The sequence below is a fragment of the Megalops cyprinoides genome, chromosome 20, assembly GCF_013368585.1.
Source record: "Megalops cyprinoides isolate fMegCyp1 chromosome 20, fMegCyp1.pri, whole genome shotgun sequence".
NCBI lineage: Eukaryota > Metazoa > Chordata > Actinopteri > Elopiformes > Megalopidae > Megalops > Megalops cyprinoides.
In genome coordinates this window covers 17,722,336-17,746,558 of record NC_050602.1, presented here as the reverse complement: position 1 = coordinate 17,746,558, position 24,223 = coordinate 17,722,336, and the positions used below count along the sequence as shown (strand labels likewise).

The window sequence follows — 24,223 nt, the reverse complement described above, 5'->3', positions numbered from 1 at the left end:
GCATTTTTCCATGTACATACTCAGACTATGTCAGCTGATCTGGGCGCCATTTTGTAAGGATTTCCCAGCTGGATACACAGATAGCGTTTCTGCAGAGTTGCTTGACACATCATCCTTGCCCGGCGAGAGCGCTACTCCGGTGCAGAGAGCGGCAGTAGCGCAGCGGGCCGGCCAGCCTGAGAGAGAGCCCTTCCAGTCCGCTGCTCAGTCCGGCAGGCGAGCGACGCACAGCCCGCAACCATGGCTCTGAAGATTGTTAAAGGGAGCATCGATCGGATGTTTGATAAAAATCTTCAGGACCTCGTACGCGGCATTAGGAATCATAAGGAAGATGAGGTAGGACCACCTGTCAGTTTGGAAAAATGTAGACGAGCTTTCTCGCTCGTCAGCTATTTGTTTTCGGATTTTAGCTGTCTAAGTTATTGCGAATAAACAGAAAGCTAGCGAGCTTGTGGTTACTGCTAAGTAGCGAGCTAGTGGGCATTGCTAGAGATTGACATGTTTCTCTCAGAGATAGTCAATAAATTTACTTTTACTCAGACCTTCTTATTTAGCTTCGGTGGCATAGTTTATTATGTACCTATTAAGAACAACTAACTTTTAAGGCCAATACCCAACTAGCTTTGATGTTTGGAAATGTTTTATTTGTTTAATCATGTTTTATCATATTGCAAACCATTGTAAATACTCAACCATGTCAACTCGATAAAACTTAACTTTATCCAACTACGTCATTAATTATCGTAGTAAATTTAATGTATGAAGTCTTATGAGTAAAGTGACATACCGTTAACACTGTTAGGCCCCATTTGATGACAAAACGGATGTTTTAGTAAAGGGAGGGCGTACCTGCACCCGTGCACGCACCCTACACTTCAGAAAACATTGCCCGTCAGATTAAAATGGCTGGCGATTCATATCGGGCAATTTGCCGTTCATTCAGGTCTGTTGAGCATGAATTCCCGGTTCAGTTAGCCCCCCATTTTCTCTTTCATGTGGTGATTATGTGTGTGTAATGCTGCAGCGCAGATGTAGGTGTTCGGTTCTGTTTCCCTGTGCACCTGTGACTCAGGTTACGCCGCTGATGACAGGACCGATCCTGTTGCCGGCCGTCACACAGGTAGTCACTGGAAAATGCAAAAGTCATGACAACGATTGCAGTTGATTTCCAGGTTTTCCGTATGCACACTTTTGTCAATATGACCACGCGTTTACTGGCGCACACATTCGTATTTTGAGATAAAGTTTGTATATAATACGATTATGATTGAAGTAATGCTTATGAAATATTTGCAGAGAGAATTTTGCAGACCAGCGAGGAATGTTTCAGCCAGAATATTTCTGTAGTAAATAGGAAACCATTATTGTCATTAAAAGAGGACATACACACAGCGTAATACAAGTTGCAAAAAATTTGAATAGGATGTTCCACATTTAAGCACACCACAAACGTATTGTAAAATAAGGCTAAAAGACATGGAAATTTGAGGGGGAAGGAGTCTTTGTGCAGTCTGGTGTTATGGATTTCTCTTGTGGGGTGGGTGGGGGGAAAGGGTCAGTGTGTATATGTGTGTGTGCATCTGTGTACCTGAGTGACGATGGGCTTTAGATGGAGTGGGCCAGTAAACTCTGTACTGACTGTACAGCTCCAGCACCTGTGAATCAGGTAACAGCACAGTGCAGGTAGGGTGTCCGTTTCCCAGGCAACACGGAGCTGCAGGTTGAAATATTAATGACTCCTAAATATACCATCAGCGTGTTTGTCTGTACTTCTGTGTGAGCATATGGTTGTGTGTGCGTGTACATGTGCACGTGCACGTGCACGCGCACGCACATGTGTGTGTGTGCGTTCATGGACAAAGAGTACACCTGTTGGAGTCAGTCCAGGTGTTTGTGTGATAGACTAAAGCGGTGTGTAAAATCAGAAAAGGACCCAGTAGTATGTTTGTTTGTGTGTATGTTTCCATGTTTGTTGTGTATGTGTGTGTGTGTCTGTTCCTCATATAGGCAGTGTCTTCAGCTCCAAAACTGCTATACATCCAAGAGACAGTCTCAGAATCAATTAACTGTAGAACTGTGATGTTGCATTCTTGGAAGGGGGAGGAAGTGGCTCTTAATACATCAGAGTTCATGCAGGTGTAACAAGAATGACTGTGAGCCCCTGTCCCTGGGGAACAGAGCACAGTCGGTCACACAGAACAGGAAATTGCCCGCCAGCTCGCGGTGAACAAAATTGAGACACAAGTTCTCAGTTGGCCTATCCTTATTCTCCACACAGTCTTGTCTCTCCACCAACTTTGCTGTCTCGCGACCAGGACAAGAGGACAAGTTTGTCTCTGTGTGACTGTGTATGTGTGTGTGTGTGTGTGTGTGTCTGTGTGTGCATGCATGTGTGTCTGTGTATATGTGTGTTAGCTTGTTTGTGCCAATGTGTGTGTATGTGTGTATATCCATGTGTGTCTGTATGAGTGTATGTCAGAGGTTTAGATTCTGTTGCAAACAGAGACAAAAGATGGAAAAAAGAAACTATAAAGAGAAAACTGAAACATACATGCTACTGAATTCTTTATGTTTTCCTCTGTAGTGCAAAAATTCAGATAGAACAGACCATGGCTTTGATATGCTTGTGTTCCCCTGAGAAGGAACATGTGGTCATCTGCTGAGGCTGTTATTAATGGCTCACACATCCCTTATTTGCATATACATAATAAAATGAGGGTTAAAAAAGGAAGGCCAAATGGTATAAGATACACGATCTGAAACCCAGACCTTATCTCTTTTGCCCCCTGAGATTATACCAAAACCTGAAACTTTAACTCCTGTGTTGTAAAGACATCTGGTTGACTACTATCCTGTGCATTTTCCTTTCTTCAAAATGCATTATCATTCAACAGTGTTACCAGGTAGTAAATGGTACCTTCTTAATTTCCGTGGCTAAGATAAGGATCTGTGCTTGTGTTGTGCTCATCGAGCTGCTCTTCTCATTTTATGTATTAGTCTTGCTGGTTTGAATTTTAGTTCCATACTTCTGGAAATTAGTGTTTGACCGTGAAACACACAGGCAATGTCTGGTTGGACACACCAAGTGTACACCAGGTAGTGAAGTCTTTGGAAAAGTAGCAATATGCCCTCCCAAAGGCATCTTTGGTCCAAAGGGTTGTTGGACTGAGATTATGTGCAGAATTGGTGGAACGGGATGACAGTTTGATCCTTTTGACTTACAGCAAGGTAAGAGTGAGGGACTTTTACTGTTGCACATTGTCTGATATCTCTCTCCCTCTCTCTCCTTCTCTCCCTTTGTCTCTCTCCCCATCTCTCTTTCTTTTCCCCCAGGCAAAGTACATTTCCATGTGTATTGATGAGATTAAGCAGGAGCTAAAACAGGAAAACATTGCGGTCAAGGCCAATGCAGTCTGCAAGCTCACCTACGTAAGGCTGACTCCCCTCCACTCTGCACATGGCCGCTCTCTCTGCACACAGTCTCACACAGTTGTCTCTTTCTCTACATACGGTTGCTCTCTCTGTCTCTCTCTCTCTGTCTCTGTCTGCCTCTCTCTCTCTACATACTGTTGCGCTCTCTCCCTCTCTCTCTCTCTCTCTCTCTCTCTCTCACTCTGTCTCTCTCTCTCTCTCTCTCTGTCTGTCTCTCTCTCTCTCTCTCTCTCTCTCTCCACACACGGTTGCTCCCTCTCTTTGCAGGCGGTCGCTTTCTCTCTCTCTGCGCACACAGTCACTTTCTGTCTGTCCTCACATGGTCTCTCTTCCCCTGCACATGTTTGCTTTCTGCACACAGTCAGGCTCTGTAAACAGCCGTCCCTAGTACAACATACGTTGTGCGCACATTGCCTGGTGGGAACCAGACCACCATCATGTCAATCATGACAGGATGGGGCTGTATGCCGTACTGTAGTGGGAGTTTTACTCACTGACTAACACTCTTGGACTACAGTAGACTGGCTGCCATACACAAATGCCGTTTAGCCTTAGCTGGGGTTTAATGAGGCTCTGTAAAACATAATCACAACATGTTAGTGCCTGCAGTGTCAGAAATATTCTGTGGTGTATAGCAAATTTGTCAGAAAATGCAGCACAACAGCCAAAGCCTGAAACACACAGCCAATGAAAGTAATTGTGCCCTGAAATTCCGTCTGAAAATAAAAGCATTCTGTTTGCCTGGCCTGTGTGCAAATGCTCATTTCTTCCCCTGCACAAACAGCTACAGATGTTGGGCTACGATGTCAGCTGGGCCGCGTTCAACATTGTGGAAGTTATGAGCTCCTCAAAGTTTACATACAAGGTGAGACACAACTCATGTTTCTCCTATGCCTCAGCAGTCTGATAGTCCAGCTGAAACAACCTGAAACAACAGTTATTTCCAGGTTAGAGGTTACATCATGAAAAGAGAAACTGCACTCAACTCCTCTTGGTCTGCATTCTTATCTTCATGGCTATCTTTCCCTTATTTCTGCCTTGCAGAGGATTGGTTACTTGGCTGCCTCTCAGTGTTTCCACGATGGCACTGATGTCATCATGCTGACCACCAATCAGATCCGCAAGGTCAGTGATGGACATCGTCTCCCTGGTGATAACCCTCCCTCTCTCTCGTTCTCTCTGTGGATTGGATTGAGATGGCTTTTCTCTCTCTCTCTCTCACTCTCTCTCCCTCTCTCTCTTTCTCAGGACCTCAGCAGTCCAAGCCAGTATGATACAGGTGTGGCACTGACTGGCCTGTCCTGCTTTGTGACCCCTGATCTCGCCCGCGATCTGGCCAATGACATTGTGACACTGGTGAGATCTGCTGCTTGTCCTCTCCTCTCCTCAGCCCCATACTCCATCTCTCCCTATGTCTCTCCATTCCTCGCCCCCTCACTCTGTCTCTCTCCCTCTCTGCAGATGTCCCACACTAAGCCCTACATCCGGAAAAAGGCTGTGCTGATCATGTACAAAGTGTTCCTGAAGTACCCAGAATCCCTGCGCCCTGCTTTTCCCCGACTCAAGGAGAAACTGGAAGACCCCGATCCTGGTGAGAGAGAGAAAGAGTGATATTGAGTGAGAATGAGAGAGAGAGAACATGGAAAAAAGGAAATATACACACACAAAGGGCAGTTGTGGTTTAGTGTGGTGCTGGTGTGTCTCTGCTCTTGTATTAGGAGGAAAACTGAACTTGAACAGTTTATTGTGTGAAATGCAGAACAATTAGTTCATTTTACTGTCAAACGTCAGAAGAATTTATATTTAAAATGTTACTGTAATATCAGGATATTTTATGTTTAAAGTGTATTGTGTCTAACTTAAGGAGAATTCATATTTAAATTTTACTCTGCCTAAAACCTTGAACAGAATCCAGATAAATCATATGGAAACCTCTGACCCTCTGTCCCCTCAGGGGTACAGTCAGCAGCAGTGAATGTCATCTGTGAGTTGGCGAGGAGGAACCCTAAAAATTACCTGTCTCTCGCACCCCTCTTCTTCAAACTCATGACCACCTCCACTAACAACTGGGTTCTCATCAAGATCATTAAACTGGTATGCACAGGGGTGTGAGTGAGTGCATGTGTGTGTGTGTGTGTATATGTGTGTGTGTATATATAAGTGAGTGAGTGTGTTTGTGTATGGTTGTGTGAGTGTGTGTATGTGTGTTTTTAACCAATATATGCATCTCTCAGTTTGGTGCCCTGACCCCGCTGGAGCCTCGCTTGGGGAAGAAGCTGATTGAGCCTTTGACAAACCTCATCCACAGGTGAGTCAGCAGAGAGATCTGCCAGGTGACCCACCAGGTGATCCACATCATCCACAGGGTGTAGTCTTTAAGGCCAAAGGAGTAACCATGTTCTCTATGTCTTTCAGCACCTCTGCCATGTCTTTGCTGTATGAATGTGTGAACACCGTCATTGCAGGTCAGCACTGGTCTTTATTCTGCCTGTGTACTTAAATAGTGAGCTTACATCCCGAAGGTATCCTGCCCAGTTTGGGGGGGGGTGTTGCTTTGGGCACAGTGTTTACATTGTGGAGTATGGAGCTTCTGGTGTGCAATTTGGAGGTTGCAGTGTATAGATTGCAGTGTGCAGTGTGGAGTTTACAGTGTGATCAGTAATTCCAAATTTCTCTCTGTCCTTCCAGTGCTGATCTCTCTGTCCTCTGGGATGCCCAATCACAGTGCCAGTATCCAGGTATGACCCCTCCTGTGTCCTTATATGACGTTACTGCCGTTCTGATGCAAGGCAGAGGATGGTAATGGCAGTTTCCCTTCCCTGTGTCCCTGCAGCTCTGCGTTCAGAAACTGCGGATCCTGATTGAAGATTCAGACCAAAACCGTGAGTGCCTCCGTCAATACAGCGCTGCAGTGCTCTCACTGTGTCAATCTTTTGCTGCGATAGCTGTAGCCTGTCTGTCTCTCACTGGCCACTCCGCACAATGGGCTAAACCTAATGCTTGAACACAGTCTGTTCATTCCTGGTGCATCTCTGCTTGCTGGTTCATGACTAAAAGAATGGACTAGAGGCACCAGGTTAGGCCCTTTGGTACCTCCCAGTCTAGCAGAGCTAGCCCAGGGATTAGGGGAAATATATCATACTCATGGATTACGCATCACCACCATTTTTTTTCAAAACAAAGCAAGCAAAAAATTATCACAGAATAATGTAAGGATCCTAAATCCCAACACAATATGGACCATGGAGGACATTAGCGCTCTGCTATCTATTTGGTCCAATTCCCGAATACAATAATGGCAGGACTGCGTTGTTCAGGATCGTGATATGCACAAAGTCGTCAGCCGAGGGCTTGAAAAGATGAGAACAGCAACGTGAAACAAGTTAATGAAACAATGAATGAGGTTATACGGCAGCACAAGTCTCTTTGTGGCTAACAATTAGAAGATTGTGCCTGTTACGCAGTGACGTCATGTGGCTGGACTTAAACCTGCAGTAAGCCCAAACTGGAACCACACCGCAGACTCACGAGCTGCTGCTTAAATTCCTTTGTCAGGTTTCTGGGCTGAAGTTGCAGGGTTTAAGTTTCCTAGCGGAGAAACAGCTAGTGCGTCTGCCTGTCTCACTGCAACACCTTCAGCCTGTCTGTGTTAAACTGCCTGATGATTCATAGGTTTTACCATCGGACAAATGTATTTTTTTGTTCTGGTGAAACAAACTTTGTAAACTTTATAAAATTACATTGAGCTTACGTTTTTAGTTTTTTATGGTTACAATGGCTTGATGTGAATTATATCCACAGAACATTTGATTTCTTTATTAAGAATCATGGGTCAATCAGATTAGATATTTTCTGTATGGTAGCTGGGATGTCTGTGTGGCATTGTGTGTTACTGTGTGGGTGTATGAGTGTTGGGTGCGGGGTAGCAACCATAACTTATCTCTTAACACAATTTTCGCACTTTTTTTTGGCAATTAGTCTTCCTCAAACTAGAGAAAAGATAATCATGAAACAAAATCTGCTCCCTCTACACCATGTCTTAAAAGATGCTTTGATTCCATTCGCAGTCTTTTCCCGTTTCAGACCAGTATCTCTGATCACGGCCCCAGCTTTTCCTGTTTCACATATCCTGCTGTGTTTATTCTGTCCTGTGCTTTGCTCGATTAGGCATTAACAGACTTCCTGCTGTTTCTGTCTGCTTAGAAGCTAAATTGTTTCCTCTTGATCAGAAAGTAAAGAGGTTTACATGCTGTTTGATAAAAATGAGGCCATGTGGTAAGAGAACAGAGAAGGGATGCCAAACACCAAGCCCTTGTAGTGAAGCAGTGTTGCGGATTTGTTGCTCTTTGTCCTGTGTGCTTTTTGGGTGAACGCTTCCCTGGACCATTATGATAACTGCAGCGTTATGGGCCTAGTGCGTAGTATTAGACTTTATACTTTAAGCTGTATGTACTGGTGCTTTGCGTTAAGTGTACGCACTGCATGTAGAATAAACAACTGTGTAGAGCATAGGACAGTTTATAGATAGTATGTAACATAAGGAAGGACTACTGTAAATACTGTGTTATTCATAGTTTATGGCATGTTGGACCCATTTTGGGGTCATGAAGCCTCACCTGCTGATAGGGCAGTCTATAGTCTGTAGGGTAGTCTGTGATCTCTCATAGTTCATAGCTTATAGACCTTGTGTATTATTAAGGTAATTGAGCCATGCTGTGTGTTTTTTAGTGAAGTACCTGGGTCTATTGGCCATGTCAAAGATCCTGAAGACGCACCCAAAGTCTGTTCAGTCCCACAAAGATCTCATACTGCAGTGCCTGGAGGATAAAGATGAATCCATCCGCCTGCGTGCCCTGGACCTGCTCTATGGCATGGTATTATCCCGCCTCTCATATAGCCTGCACTTACCCGCTTTCATATTGTGCCCTTGACCACTCAGAGGGCACTTAACCATCAATGTAGTATATACTATGATAAGCACATTCTTCAGAACCTGCTGTGTGGTGTTATAGTGTATTAGTGTATGTAACTGGAAAGTCACATGTGAAGCTTTACACTGATTTGCACTATATCTTGTCTGACACAGACATGTGTGGTTGTTGGGACAAAAACCTTGTCTGCAAGCGTTAACCATGAAATCAATCACTCTGGGCTGTATATATGTTTGAAGGGTGCTCTGTGGCCTGGCATTCATATTCATACGTACACGTGGAGCTTCATAAAGGAAAAACACATTGGAGCCAATCACCCACTCAGAGTTGACTAGTTGTGTCTGTGATTGACACGCCCTGTGTCTGTGTGCCTAGGTGTCCAAGAAGAACCTGATGGAGATCGTAAAGAAGCTGATGGTTCACGTAGACAAAGCCGAGGGAACCACATACCGTGACGAGCTGCTCACCAAGATCATTGACATCTGCAGCCAGAGCAACTACCAGTACATCACCAACTTTGAGTGGTCAGTACAGCTGTAACCACTGTTACTGTTCTATCGTGGAGCAACCAGTCCCACCAGAAACTATTAAAGAGCAGTGAGATCCTACTCTCAGCTTTCTTTTCTATCTTTGCTGACGAGTTCCTGGCAGTCTGCTTTTTCTGAAGTCTGCTTTTTGTGGATATTTATGTGCAGGTGATGCCAGAATGGTTTTGGTTATGAAAAAATGTCTTTTAGAATGATTCTTCACCGGTCTACAATGATTTAAGTTCAAACAGATTACCAAACAAGTAATAGTCTGCGCTTTTAATGAGTGATCGTAAGCACATGGCATCAGTGCAAGCCAAAATTAAACAGGATAGGCTGTCATGGATACAGCATCTCAGAGAGAACGCATTGCAAATGAATACCTCAGTGTCTTTACCAGAACGTGCTATGAGAACACGCTGTGTGGCTGCTTTGTGGAAAGACACCTGTGGCTGGACGTGAGTCGGTGTCCCGTGTTGCTGCAGGTACATCAGTGTCCTGGTGGAGCTGACCCGGCTGGAGGGCACGCGACATGGCCACCTCATCGCATCCCAGATGCTGGACGTGGCCATCCGCGTGAGGGCCATTCGCGGCTTCGCCGTGGTGCAGATGGCCACGCTGCTGGACAGCGGCCACCTGCTGACCGGCAACATGCAGCGCAACGGCATCTGCGAGGTGCTGTACGCGGCGGCGTGGATCTGCGGGGAGTTCTCCGAGTGCGTAAATGCGCCTCCCCTTACACACCCATACACACACCCACACTCATACTTTCCCATACACACACAGCATCATAAAATGTCAGTTTTATCATGTATCATGTGACCCCTCAGTTTGTCCTGCCCCAGTTTTGAAGCCGCTGCTACGGTGACTGCACTCACCCCTCTGTTCTCTCTGCCCTTACCTGCGTCTCACCTGTTCTGTCACCTGTTCTGTCACCTGCGTCTCACCTGCGTCTCACCTGTTCTGTCACCTGCGTCTCACCTGTGTCTCACCTGCGTCTCACCTGTTCTGTCACCTGTGTCTCACCTGCGTCTCACCTGTTCTGTCACCTGCGTCTCACCTGTTCTGTCACCTGCGTCTCACCTGTTCTGTCACCTGTGTCTCACCTGTGTCTCACCTGCGTCTCACCTGTTCTGTCACCTGCGTCTCACCTGCGTCTCACCTGTTCTGTCACCTGCGTCTCACCTGCGTCTCACCTGTTCTGTCACCTGCGTCTCACCTGCGTCTCACCTGCGTCTCACCTGTTCTGTCACCTGCATTGGACTCAGACACCTGGAGGATCCCGCGCAGACGCTGGAGGCCATGCTGAAGCCCAAGGTGGCCACACTACCTGGCCACATTCAGGCCGTCTACGTGCAGAACGCCGCCAAGCTGTTCGCTGCTGTGCTGCGTGGCCAGGGGGGGGCGTCAGACAGCCAGACGGCTCAGGAGACCAGCCAGCTGCTCATTGACAAGCTGCCGCTCTTTGTCCAGAGCGCTGATCTCGAGGTGCAGGAGAGGGTGAGTATGAGGGAGCAAGAGAGGAAAGGAGAGAGATAGGTAGCCTGCAGTTTTCATTTTTCTCCCCCCTCTGACTCACCTTATTCCCCCCTCCCCTCTCTCGCCCATCTCCCTCTCCCTCTCTCCCTCTCTCCCTCTTTCCCTCTCTCCTGCTCTCTCCCTCCTCTCTCTCCCTCCCTGTCTCCCTCGCTCCTGCTCTATGCCTCCCTCTCTTCCTCTCTCTCTCCCTCTCTCTCTCTCCCTCTCTCTCTCTCTCTTCCTCTTCTCTCCCTCTCTCCTGCTCTCTGCCTCCCCTCTCTCCCTCGCTGTCTCCCCTGTCTCCTCTCTCTCCCCAGGCATCCTGTGTCCTGCAGCTGGTGAAGTACATCCAGAAGCTGCAGCTGAAAGAGGTGGGGGTGGGGCCAGAGGTGACAGCCCTTTTCACTGGGGAGCTCAACCCTGTCGCTCCCAAGGCCCAAAAGAAAGTACCCATTCCAGACGGGTCTGTACATACTGCTGAACCTCTGAACGCAGCACATTCTTTCTGTACAGAACACAACACCTCTTACTTTTGTGTAGTGAATACAGCATCTGTCACTCATTCAGCACTGAACACAGTGTCTCTTACTTTTGTGTACTGACCACGGTACCCCTGAACACAGTTGGTCTCACTGCTGTGCACTGAACACAGTAGCAGTTGATGAACGCTGAGGTGTTGCTGTATCCTCAGTCTGGACCTAGATGCCTGGATTAACGAGCCGCCATCTGAGAGCGAGTCTGACGATGAGAAGCCCAGGGGTGTGTTCACGGAGGAGGAACCACGACACACACGGATGCAGCACGTCGAAGTAGACGAGAAGGAGATGGCCAAGGTACGGCCTTTAACAACCAACCCCCCACAAAACCACTGTGAACTCATACTCCAATAATCACACACCCTGTCATGCTCATGGACACACTGACGTGTGACGCTCATGACAAATGCAGGGAGTACATACATGAGTAAACTCTACTTGCACACTAATGTATACTTATCGTCTTTCACACACAACATACACACACACATTTACTGTATATATTTGCCCTTGTTCTGTCTCTCTCCCCCAACCCTTTCTTAGAGGAGAGAGGCCAGGAAGCAAGAACAGGCCAGCAATCCCTTCTACATCAAGGCCTCACCGACCTCCCAGAAGGCAAGTCTCTGAGCCGGACTGTGAGCAGGAGTATGGACACGATATTGACACACTGAGCAGAGTGTGAACGTGATACTGATATAATGAATAGACTATGAACTTGATACTGGTACACCCGGTAGAGTATGACCATTATACTGCCACACTGAGAACAGTATAAGTGAACAGTACGACTCTGTTACAGAATATTAACGCTATCCTGACCCACTACTGTGGAGAATACTTACTGTAGCACATGCTGCTGTAGAGTAAAAAACAAGCTTCAGACTCAGTGGATATCTTTATTGGTATGTATGTCTGAGACTCTGAACTGCAGCGTTCTACCTGAATCATTATAGTGAAAGTGTCACATCTCAGTCGGCTCCAAAATGTATTAAATCAGGTGGTTCATTCAGTATTTTCCCAGTGATGTTAAAATTGTATTGTCTCTTTTTGTGTCCCTCTCCATGGCTGTCTGTCTCTCTCTGTCTGTCTGCAGGGGTATCAGGATACTACAGGTGTTGATCACATCCCAGTGGTTGAGATAGATCTTAGTGTGCCTCTCAAAGCCCCAGGTAAGTGTGTGTGTGTGTGCGTGTGTGTGCATTTATACCTTGTGCTGTTTGCCTGCATTGTCATGTTTCCGAGCATTGAGTGTTGAATATTAAAGGGGGTGTTATGTTTGGGTGAAGGAGGTGTCAACCCTAAATCTGTTCCAGTGACGCTGCTATATTTCGGTGTAGACACAGGCCTGTTCTGGTCTGAAATAAGCCAAGCTCCAGATCTCTGCTTCTGTGCCACTCTCTGATCTGGTATGTATAGATTGGTATGTATGGACTCTAGTTTTTTTATAGTTTTTTTTCTCCCTCCTTTCCTCCGTTCCTCCCTCTCTCTGGTTCCTCTATCCCTCCGTTTCTCAGGGATGTCCACATCGGACAAGTACGTGAAGATGGAGGAGGAGCGGCGAAAGAAGAACAAGGTGGAGAAGAAGAAGAGGGAGAAGAAGAAGAGGGAGAAGCGAGGCCGTGGGCGGCGGCCTGATTCGGGGCCCGAGAGTGAGGAGGACATTAGCCCCGCCCACGTCGTAGACATCGTCACCGAGGAGATGCCTGAGGTACACACGAGCGGGTGGTGCTGGCTGGTCAGACTGGACCAATGAGGATGGAGGGACAGTGGACACACCTTATTACAGATGAAGGGGTGGAGGCAAACAGAGAAAGGAGGACATTTATGAGAACAGATGATGAGACACCACTCAAAATGAGTGGCAGTGACTGCTCCTGTTAGGAGAGGGGTAGCCATAGATCAGTACCAACATCACCCTGCAGTCTGTGCCACGGTTACTGTGTTAGGAGCATCTCATCTCTCTCTTTCTTGTGCTCCCTCTCTCTGCCACAACAAAATGGACAGTCTTATATAATACACAGTATATACATAGCTAAATGGTAAAAAGTAAAAACAGACAAAAAATGAACAGAGCAATGTTACGTGCTGCTGCTCTCCCTTGGTCTTATGTTTTATATTACCTTATTCTTTGTCCTCTGTGTCATCTTATCAAAGCATATAATTTGTAATCCTAGTTTATTGTAAAGCAGGGTACTTTACATTTATTTCCAAGAGCTGACTCATCTTAATGCTGTTCACTGCATGATTCCGCCCCCCCCCCCCCCCCCCCCCCCCCCCCCCCCCCCCCCCCCCCAGAATGCCTTACCCAGTGATGACGATGAAAAGGACCCCAGCGACCCTTACAGAGCCCTGGATATTGATCTGGACAGGTAAATTCAGCCGTAGTGATTCGGTGTATGCTTCAATGCTTGAAATAATGAACAATACTGTTAATAAATGGGACCAAAAATTCCCTCTCTCTCTTTCATGCACACACCTCTCTCTTCCTCTGGGGGGCAGTGAGGTCCCAGAAGGGAAGCGTAGGTGACTACTGGGGGAAGGAATCCACCTCCACTACCGGCTGCTGCTGGCTTGCCTCTTTCTTTTTCTCTGGTCACATGGTTTAGAGCTAGAAGGTTGTCGTTGCTGTAATAGTTTTCGCTCTCTCAGCTTCCTGCTCTTAGTCTCTTTCTTCATTGCTCATAAATTTTGGGGGTACAACAGGTGAACCCCTGTTTAGTACAGGGAGTGCATCTGAAATAACGCCATGATGAATCTCTTTCCTGAGACGAGCGATCACTTACTAACTCCTCCTTAAACGCTCCTTATTAGCTGTTAACCCACATCCTGTTGTGGTACGTCTTGTTACATTTACTTCCAGAGGTTTTTAAAAGTGTGGATGTGCTCAATCTGGAATTCTAGGACTGTTAGTGACTTTCACGTTTTCCATGCGGCTTACTGAAGGGCACAGGGGTCCGGGATCTCAGAGCATTGTAACATAACTGCTAACCTGCCCTGCTGACTGCTGACCTGCCCTTGAACTCTGCCATGGTGCCTCCTTCAGGCCTGGCCTAACATGTAACACACTGCATCCCAGACACTTCTGTGTGAACCGAACAACCCTTAGCGTGTGCAAATAAATATATCTGTTTCCAGATGCTTACTGGCTTTTTCCAATAATGTTAAAATTGGTTCCCTGCTCAAGTGAAATATTAAATAAGAAGGTAAGGTGAACTCCAGATCATTCGTCAAAGCAGCCTGAGGTGTCCTCTAAATGATATCTCTAATTCCCCTCATACTCTCTGAACAGCCCTGAAGTGGCAGTGACATATTCTTAAATTGGACTTTAAATTAAATTAAATTATTAATGTATCTGATTAAATTAGTCAGGTAAGAAAAGGAAGCCAGTTTCTCTTATGGCTGCGCATCAGCTTAAATTTTCTGGAGTCGTGAACCTTTGATAAAATCTTCTCTGTTTTATGTGAACCCCTGTGGCTCAGTCCAGGCAGAACCTCTCTGGTGATTTTTATTTTTAGAAACTCTGGGCGATGCTTTTCTCAGTGTTGAGTATGCGTGGCTCCTTGTACCCCGTATTTGACTGCCTCCTTTCCCACAGGCCCCTGGCAGACAGAGAGAAACTGCCAATCAGGACGCACCGACCCCCTGACACCCTCAAAAGCCCGGGGGGTGAGGAAGAAAGCAAGGGTGTCCCAGAGGAATCCAAGAAAAAAAGCAAGAAGGAAAAGCAGAAGAAGGAGAAGGAGAAAGAGAAGAGAAAGGATGAGGAGAGGCTGGTGAGAGCTGTCATGCCTGATTCTCCTCCATTGCGAGTACAGACCCAGGGCTGAGGCTGGGTTTCAGCTGCAGTATTACATAGCTTTTCATGCCTCTGGTATAAAAATGCTTAGGCTTATAGTACTTACACACATGGTTGCTTGAGTTTATTGTGTTGTTTGTGATGGAATATGACAGACTAGTGTTTTTTTACACTTACATAAAGGTGCCCCTTCATTTTTTGTTGTTTCCCTTTGTTCGTAACTCCTATCAGTTTGTCTCTTGTTAACCTGGGTGTGCATGTCTGTCTCCCAGAAAAGCAAAGAGGACAAGAAAAAGAAGAAGCACAAAAAGGAGGGAAAGGAGGAGCCAGAGGAGGAACGACCAGAGGAGCCTGTCAAATCGGCGGAGCTCATTGAGGCGGCAGCCCCGCCTACGACCACACCTGCTGAGGTATGACATCATACAGGATTGACGTGATGTTGTCAGAAGTCTGCTTACAATGTAGCAACATTCAGAGCTATCAGTAAGAGCAATAAGGCAATATTGTAGTGTCTTTTGAGGTACAGAGACTGCAGTGTAATAGTTATATTTTCTGCCGTACATAAAACCAGATTGTGTTCATTTCTGTAGAGAGAAAGTGTACAGAGTAGGAGCTAACCGCATGTTCTCTCTGGGCTGTCCTCTCCCTATCTCAGGCCTCAGATTTGGATTTCTGGCTCTCCAACGCTCCGGTACCCCCTCAGAAACAGGTCAGGTGCTCTCCTCTTCATCAGAGCCTCTCTGGCTGGCCATCCTTCTCTCCCGCTCTTATAACTGGTCCCATGCTGTCTCTCTCATGCTCTGCTGCTGTGCCTGCGAGTTTTCCTGTTATCCTGCGCCTATCCTGTTTTCATCACGGCGTCACGCGAGTCAGTCCGAGGTGTCACTCCAATCCGTTTGGCCAGAAATTGTTTGTTCTCAGCGTTCTGGCCCTGGAACAGGCTGCCCTGTCAGAAGAACAGGAGTCATTGTGGTCCTGTCCTCTCCTCCCATTGAAGCGGCTGCGGACGCTGTCTGGCTGCGCAGAGAGAGGGCCGGGGCAGCAGCTGCGAGGCCGCGAGGACAGAGAGCGAGAGCCGTGCGGATTTCCCTCCATTTCTGTTCAATCTGACAGCACAACAGCTGCACCTTTCTCCCCCCCCCTTTGCTCCCCGACTCTCCCTGTCTTTCATGTGATCCACTGTTTCCAGCACCATCTGTGCTGCTGTCCAGATCACATTTACCTGCTACACCCATCATTTATAGAGATGTGAAAAGATTTATAGATACAACATTTATAGAATTAGAACAAATAGAACAACAATTATTAGAATTTGTAGAAAGTTAGGAACCTGAGTCAGTGGTAGTCCAAAAACCACTTTTGAAATATATATAAAATCCTCTGTATTTATGTATTTTTGATGCACGCATATGCATTTTTTTTATCAGATGTCTCGTGAAAAACCTGATTACTGGAGAAAACCTTTATCTCTGTTGGTGAGACAAACTGTGCCTGGTCTGATCAGAAATTGAAAAGAGAGACCTGAATGCAGTTCTGATAAAGGTTACCTGAATGTAGAAGTGTCCCATTATCAGAGTTATAATCCCATAATAGTGGGTTTATTTGATCTGCTGTATGGGAACAGAACAGAAGGACCTATGGCCTCTCAGGTGTGTGGCGTGTATGTTCATTACCTGGTTGCTAAGGCATTGTGTTCTGACAGGAGGCGGAGTCAGCAGTGGCAGCCCCAGAGCCCATTCCTGAACCTGACCAGGCATCTGAGCCTGAGGAATCCCAAAACACGAAACAGGAGGAGAGCGTGAGTCATTGAAAGATACTGAGATGCACACACACAGAAACTTGTACAAACCCCACACACACAAGCATACATACCTACATTCACACACACACACACACACAAACTTGCTCAAACTCATATATACAATCATACTCAAGGACATACACACACATTCTTTCTCTCTCTCTCTCTCTCTCACACACACACACACACACACACACACACACACACACACACACACACATCTGCGCACACACTTATTTACACAAACGCATGAGGCCGCTCTCACACACACGCACACACAGAATGATTCTCAGTGCTTCCCTGAGATGGTAGAGTTCTTCCACAAAGCATCACTAGAGGTCCCCCTTTTCTATGCCTCAGAAATCCTCCAAACACAAGAAAAAGAAACAGAAGAAGGAGAAGGAGGAGAAGAAAAAGAAGAAGCATCACCATCATGACCGTGGGGACGAGTCTCTGGTGGACCAGGGTGGAGCTGGGTCAGTGCAGAATGGCACCGTGGAGGAGGAGGAGCCACTGCCGGTTGGTACAGTCTCACAGCCTACACAGCACTGCTGTTTTTGGGCAAAGTAAAACAATTTAGTGTTTTTTTTAGGCTTTGATTCCAGAGGTACTGCTGAATTCCTTAAAATGAAATTAATGTCCTTTCTCCAGTTTAGCTGGTAGCTGGTAGAGATAACGCACTTGTTACCTCTACCAGCTAGCTTATACCTTGTCTCGCCAACCACTGAAACCTGGTCATATAGCAGTTCTAATATTGCTGACTTCTTATAGTTTTTTGCTTGTGTTTTGTTCTACCTCACTTGTAAGTTGCTTTGAATAAAAGCGTCTGCCAAATGAATAAATGTAAATGTAAATCATATATTTAATATGTTATCCTTTCCCTTCTTAACTGTCCTTGTTTGCATAAAAATTTTCTCTGATTCATATTTGGCTTTATTATGCAAATGTAGAATTACAGTTATCAGAAATAATGGTTTATTTGTCAATTGTTAAAGTTTGTTTACTTCAGAAAGCTGTCTTACAATGATGAATGTAGAATCTTTAAATGCATCCCTGACCATTCTTGCTCAGTATTGCCATTTTTATAACAAAGCAAAACTATTTAAAATATATTGGGAAATATTTAGGTGGAAATGCTGTGATGGTGTTCACTCATTGTGCTGATCTGTGATTGGATGGCTCTTGTTCTGTGACACACCCCTCCTGATCCAGGCTCTCATTTCAGCCCATGTCCAACTACCGCCTGCTGGCCGAGAACTCCTACGTCAAGATGGTGAGTGGGAGGGTGTGGGCGTGTCGGTTTCTCCACCCACTGAAAGGTCACCTGAGGTGGTAGTAGAGAGAGGAAACCCAGAGGAAAGTGGTAGCTTGGAGCTGTGGGTGTTTGTGTCCGCATTTCCACATCTTTCAACATGGCTATTGCCCCTGTTTCCCTCTTTTCAGATGAAGGAGGATGCTGATGAGGTAGGGTATGTCTGTGTGTGTGCCATGCGTGTGTTCGTTTGTGCATGTATTGTGTGGTTTGTGTGTCTAGGGTGTGTGTGTGTGACGTGCAAGTGTGCTGTGTGTGACCGCGTGCCTGTGTGCTTGATGTGCATGTCTTTTGTGTGTGCACTGTGTGTGTCTGTGTGTGTGCTGTGTGTGTGTTTTGTGTGTCCACGCATGTTCTGTGTGTGTCTGAGCATAGGATTCACTGATGCTCTATCCATGTGTGCTGTGAGAGTGTACACTGAAAGAGAAAATGTGCTTCCACATTAAAATGAGTACAGTTAAGTCTCACTAATGCTCCAGTCACTAGCACTGGTAGGGTTGTGACATGGCAGCAACGATGTTTTTTTCTGTTTGTACGAAAGATATAAAGAGATGTTCTGGTGTATGCACTGTCAAGATATCTGTGGGATGGCTTGTTTTCTCGTGTGCATGTGTTGTGAGTAGTGCCTGATGTCTTCCCCTCTCTCAGATGTGTGATATCCAGGGTAACCTGCAGGATGGCAGTCGGGTGGTGGTCTCTGTCGTCTTTGAAAACAAGAGCAGCAGCGTCCTCAAGTCCATGGAGTTCAACGTGCTGGACTCCCTCAACGCCAAGCTCATTCGCCCGGAGGGGGCGGGGCCTCACGAGGGCCTCACTGTCCCATTTCAGCTGCCTCCGGGTGAGATGGCAGCGGGAGGACAAAACTGTGAAATGCATTGTGTGTGTTCATCACTTACAGTTTAAAATTAGGTCAAGTAAAAGATATTTTGAGGATGCAGCAGGAAGAGGGAAGTTAAGGCTATGAAACGTTCAGTCAAAACCTTGCTCACCCATTCCATCAATGTAACGGACAGTGGCAGCATATAACCGTGCAGTCCTGTGTAGTTGTACAGTAGTTTGCCCACTGTCATTTAATCTTGCTCTGTCTGTGCAGGCGTGATTATCAGTGGTTGTGTGTGCTGTGAAGGTGGTGTGCGTCTGGTTGCTGACAGTGAGTTAATGCAGCGGTTGTCCTGCAGGGGGCTCCAACGAGGCACGCTTCGTATTCTCCGTGCAGAGCATCGCCGTGCCGCAGAAGCTGAAGGGAACCCTCACCTTCATCGTCAAGGTGAGAACAGCACCCTGTTTCACTCTTTCCCCCTGGGAACTTACACTGCGAAAGGAGCAAAGCAGCTGTTATAGTTGTAGGGGAATGGTGTGTGGGGGCCCTAATAACTGTGCATATCAGGCACAGCAAACAGCTCTCAGTATGGCAGCTGAAAACCCATTCAGTCGTGTGGAACCTGGCAGGATTCAGTCGTTGTTTGTATAAGGATAAGGATATTGTAATAATGTGTCTAGGTGGGCAGAGCGTTCTGTCCATTTTGATGTGAGTCGCTCATTAGTCACGTGGGCCTCACAGAGTGTTTCTTCCTCAGTCTGAGGACAGTTCCACTCATGAGAAGCTGGACTTCAAACTGCACTTCACCTGCTCGTCATACCTGATCACCACACCCTGCTACAGGTGAGTGCACACCAGTTGAGTGCGCACACACACGCGCACACACACACACACATGCTCTCTTCTTACTGTGCAGTGCATGTCCCTTCCCACTCTCACACTCAGCTCTAATCCCCCACACTCGCAAACCCCGCCACTGAGGGGCACTCACGCACAGGTGCACCAGCCTTCTGCTGCAGCAGTATAGCATACTGCTGTAAGGGGCAGGACTCTTAACCGAGAGGTTGTCAGTTCGGTTCCCCACTGCGACGGAGTGTGGTGACGGGCGTGTCGTTGTGACAGCGATGAATACGCGAAGCTGCTGGAGTCGGGGGATCTGAAGGCAAGCTCCATTAGGCTCCAGGGGGTCACCATGCCCTTCCATCACCTGCTGGCCAAAATCTGCTTCCACCACCACTTCTCTGGTACGAAGCGGGGGATTGGCGGGGGGGGGAGGGGAGGTGCTGGAGTATGGAGCGCAGGGGAGGGAGGGGAATAGGTGTTTGGGGTGTTGAAAGAGTGAATAGTGAAAGCAGTTAGAGTTGTTACAGTTTAGCCAGTTTTCAGACAGAAAGTGGAGCTACTGATACTTCTGTGTTAATGAAGAAAAACAGGATTTCACTGAACAGGAGGACACGATGGAACCAGCTCTGTAGTAAAGGGCTTCTCCCTTTTCTTCTCCTTGTCTCTCTCTTTTTCCCTCAGTCGTGGAGAGGATTGATTCCTGTGCCTCGCTCTACAGCAGGTCCATTCAGGGCCACCACGTCTGTGTGCTGGTGAAGAGTGTGAGTTTGGCTAAAATGCACGAATCTTTTACCAGAGTTTGGCTAAACTGCACGAACATTTAACCAGTGTGGCTAATATGCACAGATTGCCAGATTGTGCTCATGCATAGATCACAGATTTGCTTCCTTTTTTTTCAGTGTAACAAATCACAATTTCAAGCATGTCGTTTTCTACAGGATTGCATATGATCACTTTTATTATTTTATGGTAACCTTCACTGTCCCCCTCTCTCTTCCTCCCTCAGACTGGTCAGACCGTGTCGATTGACGCAAAGTGTGACGAATCTTCTCTTCTGGGGAACGTGCTGGATGAGATTAAGATGACCCTCTCTTAATGCTGATCATGTCTTCAGCCCGCAGAGGAAAAGACACACACACCTAACTACTCTGAGACTGGTACTCCCCCCTCCCCCCTCCCCTCTTTCCTCTCCTCTTGTGTTGCTGCCCCGCTTCCTGTCATTCGTTTGATCTCTCCTACCTCATGTCTGCTGCTTCACGGCAGGCCCCCCGCTCTCTGTTCTCCTTCTGTCTTTTGCCTTGTGTTAATTCCTGTCCTATCTCTTCTGCTGCCATCAAAGCCCCCGTTCCGATGTCCTCACTCCCGGAAACTGGATGTTTTTTGTTTGTTTTTGTTGTTGCTTGTGTTGTTTGTCACTACCCCCCCCCCCCCTTAAATCAGTCTGACACTGTCTTCCATTGCATTGACTGTCAATGGGTATGACTGTGGGCTTCTGCTCATTGTCAGCTGGGATTGAACCTGGGCTATAGAGCCCATCTTGCACTTAAGACGAGTGCCTTGACTACTGAGCTACTTAGAGCCGCATTTGCTCCCTTTCTGTCCTTACTGAACACCAGCCCCTCATCTTCTCTCCCCTGATCCAGCCCAGGGCTGACTCAGTCAGGAGCTCTTCTAGTCAGATCTGACTCAGTCTGGAACACACTCAACTACTGTAGTGAATCAGTAGGAGCTGTGTCATTCTGGTCTCAAAGGACACCTCCATATATTAAGTTACCTGTTTTGGGCAGAGGGTTTTGCTTCATCACAAAACCTTTGCTCCCCGTTACAGGCACGTTTTAAGCTTAGCTGCTTAAAATACACTCGCTTTTGTGCAGCTGAGACACGAAGGAAATTTGAGTCGAGCATTCAGTGCCTCTAGCGCAGCCCCTACAACAATGTTGTGCACCCTAAACTCCAACTGGGTAAGGTTCCTATGATTGGCCTCACAGTGGCCATTAAATGGGTGTGCAGTCACTCCATGTGTGCTGACTGCCTCGTCCACTCTGGCTGTAACTCGTCAGTTGTCTATGATGAATAAGTGGGGTTATTCACGCTGATACTGGCATTAAATGTTATACAGGCTCTAAGAAAATGAGGCAATTAAATTAAGACTAGATATTTATTCAGGAAGATCTAATCAGAGTAGGACTGTAAAGACTCAAACCCTCTTCCCTATTCAAAGACACACAAACAGGATCTATCTGTCCTGTCATTCCTTAGTTGTCACTTTTGGCTCTTTATAAAAGTATTTTTATGAAGTGAATGTTTGAGTGCTTTTGTATGACTTTTAAATCAGAAGTTGTGTGTCCTGGAATGTTGTTTTTTCAACTTAATTAATGTTTTACACTGAAAATATTATTTTAAATTGGGCTGGGAGGCAGGAGTTTGACTGTGTATGTGTGGAAGGGTGTCCCAAGTCTTTAAAATTAAAAATGGATATGCACCATTGAGTGCAATTGAAGCTAAACCTACCAGAAATGCCTCATTCTCAGTTTTGTTCCAGTAAATTGCAGTAAATTAGGTGGTTTGGCTTAAAAGACTGTAGAGTACATTCTATGCCTTTTAGTATCATTACAAAGATTGAAGAGAAATGAGTTAATGAAGTAAAGGTACATTTATCAACATTCCTTTAAAGAGAAAATTCCTTCACAAAATGCTATTACTAAGCTGCTGTCAGCTTTTGTGTTAAAGTGAATTAAAATTCTATATATGATACAAGACTATGTATTTTTTATGTGCAAACCAAGAGTCTTCTCTGAACAATATGTGGTTGCTGTGAATGTGTCTGTCTTACTGTGTGCATCTTGAAAGGGGGGCCCCGACGGTTTTGTTATTATCTAACAACAAGAGGTCAGGATGCCAGAGGGAGTAGTATTAGTGTACAGCTTATAAAGAGTAATCATAATTTTGAAAACCCGTTTTCCCTGTTGTGGCCATAGTGTACAAACAGCCTAAGCGTGTGCCTGTGGTAGTGGCCTTGTGTAGTTTTCAGCCTGACCGCTTTGCAATGATAGCTCATCAGGAAAAAACACAGCAGCCACTCACATTCTCAGTCTGATCTGTGTGTCTCCCAATCTAAATCCAGGATTTCACTCATTTCGTCGTCGTTTCTAGCACCTGTCAAATGATATTTGTATCAAGTACTGCATTTTTTAGATACATTTTTAAGTTATTTTACAGTAGAAATGTAATTATATGTCTGTAAGTGTTACCAAAAAAGGAACCATTAAGTAAGAGGTACAGTACTCTGCCCAGCCATAAAAGCCAATCCCCAAATTTCAGGATAAACAGGAAATCTGTCTTGGAGGGGACTTCCTGTCCTCAGCGTCCCAGTGTCATGCTGTGTACACATGTGCTCAGCCCTCCAGCAGCACGTGGATTCAACCCTGCAAGGTCTCTGTGAGTGGGTGAGTGTTTTTCCGTGATTGACACAGAGTGGACTACGCTGCCTCATGCGAGTTCTGTGAGGGTGGTTTTACGCTGTAGAGCGCGACAGAGGCGAGTGTGTGGGTGTGTGTTGTGGTGCACGATGATTGGGGGGGGGGGGGGGGGGGGGACATACACACTGTAACAGCACCAGCAAGGACAAATAATTTCTAAACAAAGAATGTACAGATGAACAAATAACTCCCACATCTACCGTGAATGACTCCTCTTGGTTCATTTTTTTTTTTAAAACAGCAATAATAGACTTTCTGGTCAAGCTAACCTGAAGATGCCAAATAAAAATCAAACACAACATGGTTTGAGATGATTGTGATGTCTATGACATAGCTAAAGCTTTTGAGTGAAAGCAGGCATTGTATTCTCAGCCATGTCCATGTGTCTTACTGCCTCCTGCTGGTCGGATAAATGTACTACCTGGTGTGAGCAGTTTCCTGTTGATAGCCATTGAGGAATTTAATCATCTAAACCGTGTACCCAGAAGAACATCAAACAATGCTTGACGCAACACACAGATCCAGTCTGACCGGGCTCTGATTTTAGCGCTTTGATGTCCGCAGCCAATAAAATCCATCAATAATACCAAGAGGTCTGAACACTTTTGCCCAACATGTGTTAAGATGGGTACTGGAGAAAAAGAAAAAGGAAAATGGCACATTAGCTAACACCTTTAGCTGTGATTGTGTGGTGACTGGTATGAAGCAAAAGTTATTAAAACTCACAAGGAAACACTCACCCACTGTGAAAGGCTGCTTAATGTGTTTATCAATATGCATGAATAACGTGGTTCAAAGAGCAAAAGTTTAATGATGAGAACATGCCTTTCAGCACAACTAGGCTTGTCATTGTGCCTATAGTATACAGTGATTCACTGTCAAGCCTGATCTTGAACACTCCCTTGAACGAGTGTCTCTGCTACCCATACATATCCTGGTATGCTGTTCTGCACATTTATTACCCTGAGGGAAAAATGCATCCTAATGTCAGTGTGAAATTTATCTTTGACTAATCTTCACCTATGTCCTCTTATTCTGTTGACAGAGGTCAGCATGAAATCAAATCTTCCCTGAGTGTTTTTGTTGAGATTCATGTCCTGAGTCTTTCCTCATGTCCCAGAATCCTACAAGCCTTTTTCATGACTTCAGCACATTGTGCAGACCGAGACCGATCTGAGGTACCTGTTATACCCAAATCCTCTAGTTACACACACTGTAATTTTATACA

General features: G+C 46.1%; 1 protein-coding gene across 1 annotated transcript; it reads left to right on the top strand.

Annotated features, from left to right (window-relative positions):
- Positions 1-46: 46 nt before the first annotated feature.
- On the top strand, positions 47-20,936 carry LOC118795611 (AP-3 complex subunit delta-1-like). The gene is made up of 33 exons (XM_036554227.1): positions 47-336; positions 3,334-3,429; positions 4,217-4,297; positions 4,477-4,557; positions 4,681-4,788; positions 4,894-5,023; positions 5,387-5,526; positions 5,667-5,740; positions 5,848-5,897; positions 6,121-6,170; positions 6,266-6,314; positions 8,161-8,306; positions 8,739-8,887; positions 9,376-9,606; positions 10,159-10,390; positions 10,726-10,871; positions 11,100-11,241; positions 11,488-11,559; positions 12,038-12,113; positions 12,459-12,652; positions 13,240-13,313; positions 14,540-14,717; positions 15,013-15,150; positions 15,396-15,449; positions 16,443-16,538; positions 16,902-17,060; positions 17,767-17,814; positions 18,502-18,691; positions 19,032-19,120; positions 19,431-19,516; positions 19,796-19,917; positions 20,198-20,277; positions 20,523-20,936. The coding sequence occupies exons 1-33, from the start codon at positions 241-243 to the stop codon at positions 20,610-20,612; spliced, it is 3,747 nt and encodes a 1,248-aa protein (XP_036410120.1). The 5' UTR covers positions 47-240; the 3' UTR covers positions 20,613-20,936.
- The last annotated feature ends 3,287 nt before the right edge of the window (positions 20,937-24,223 follow it).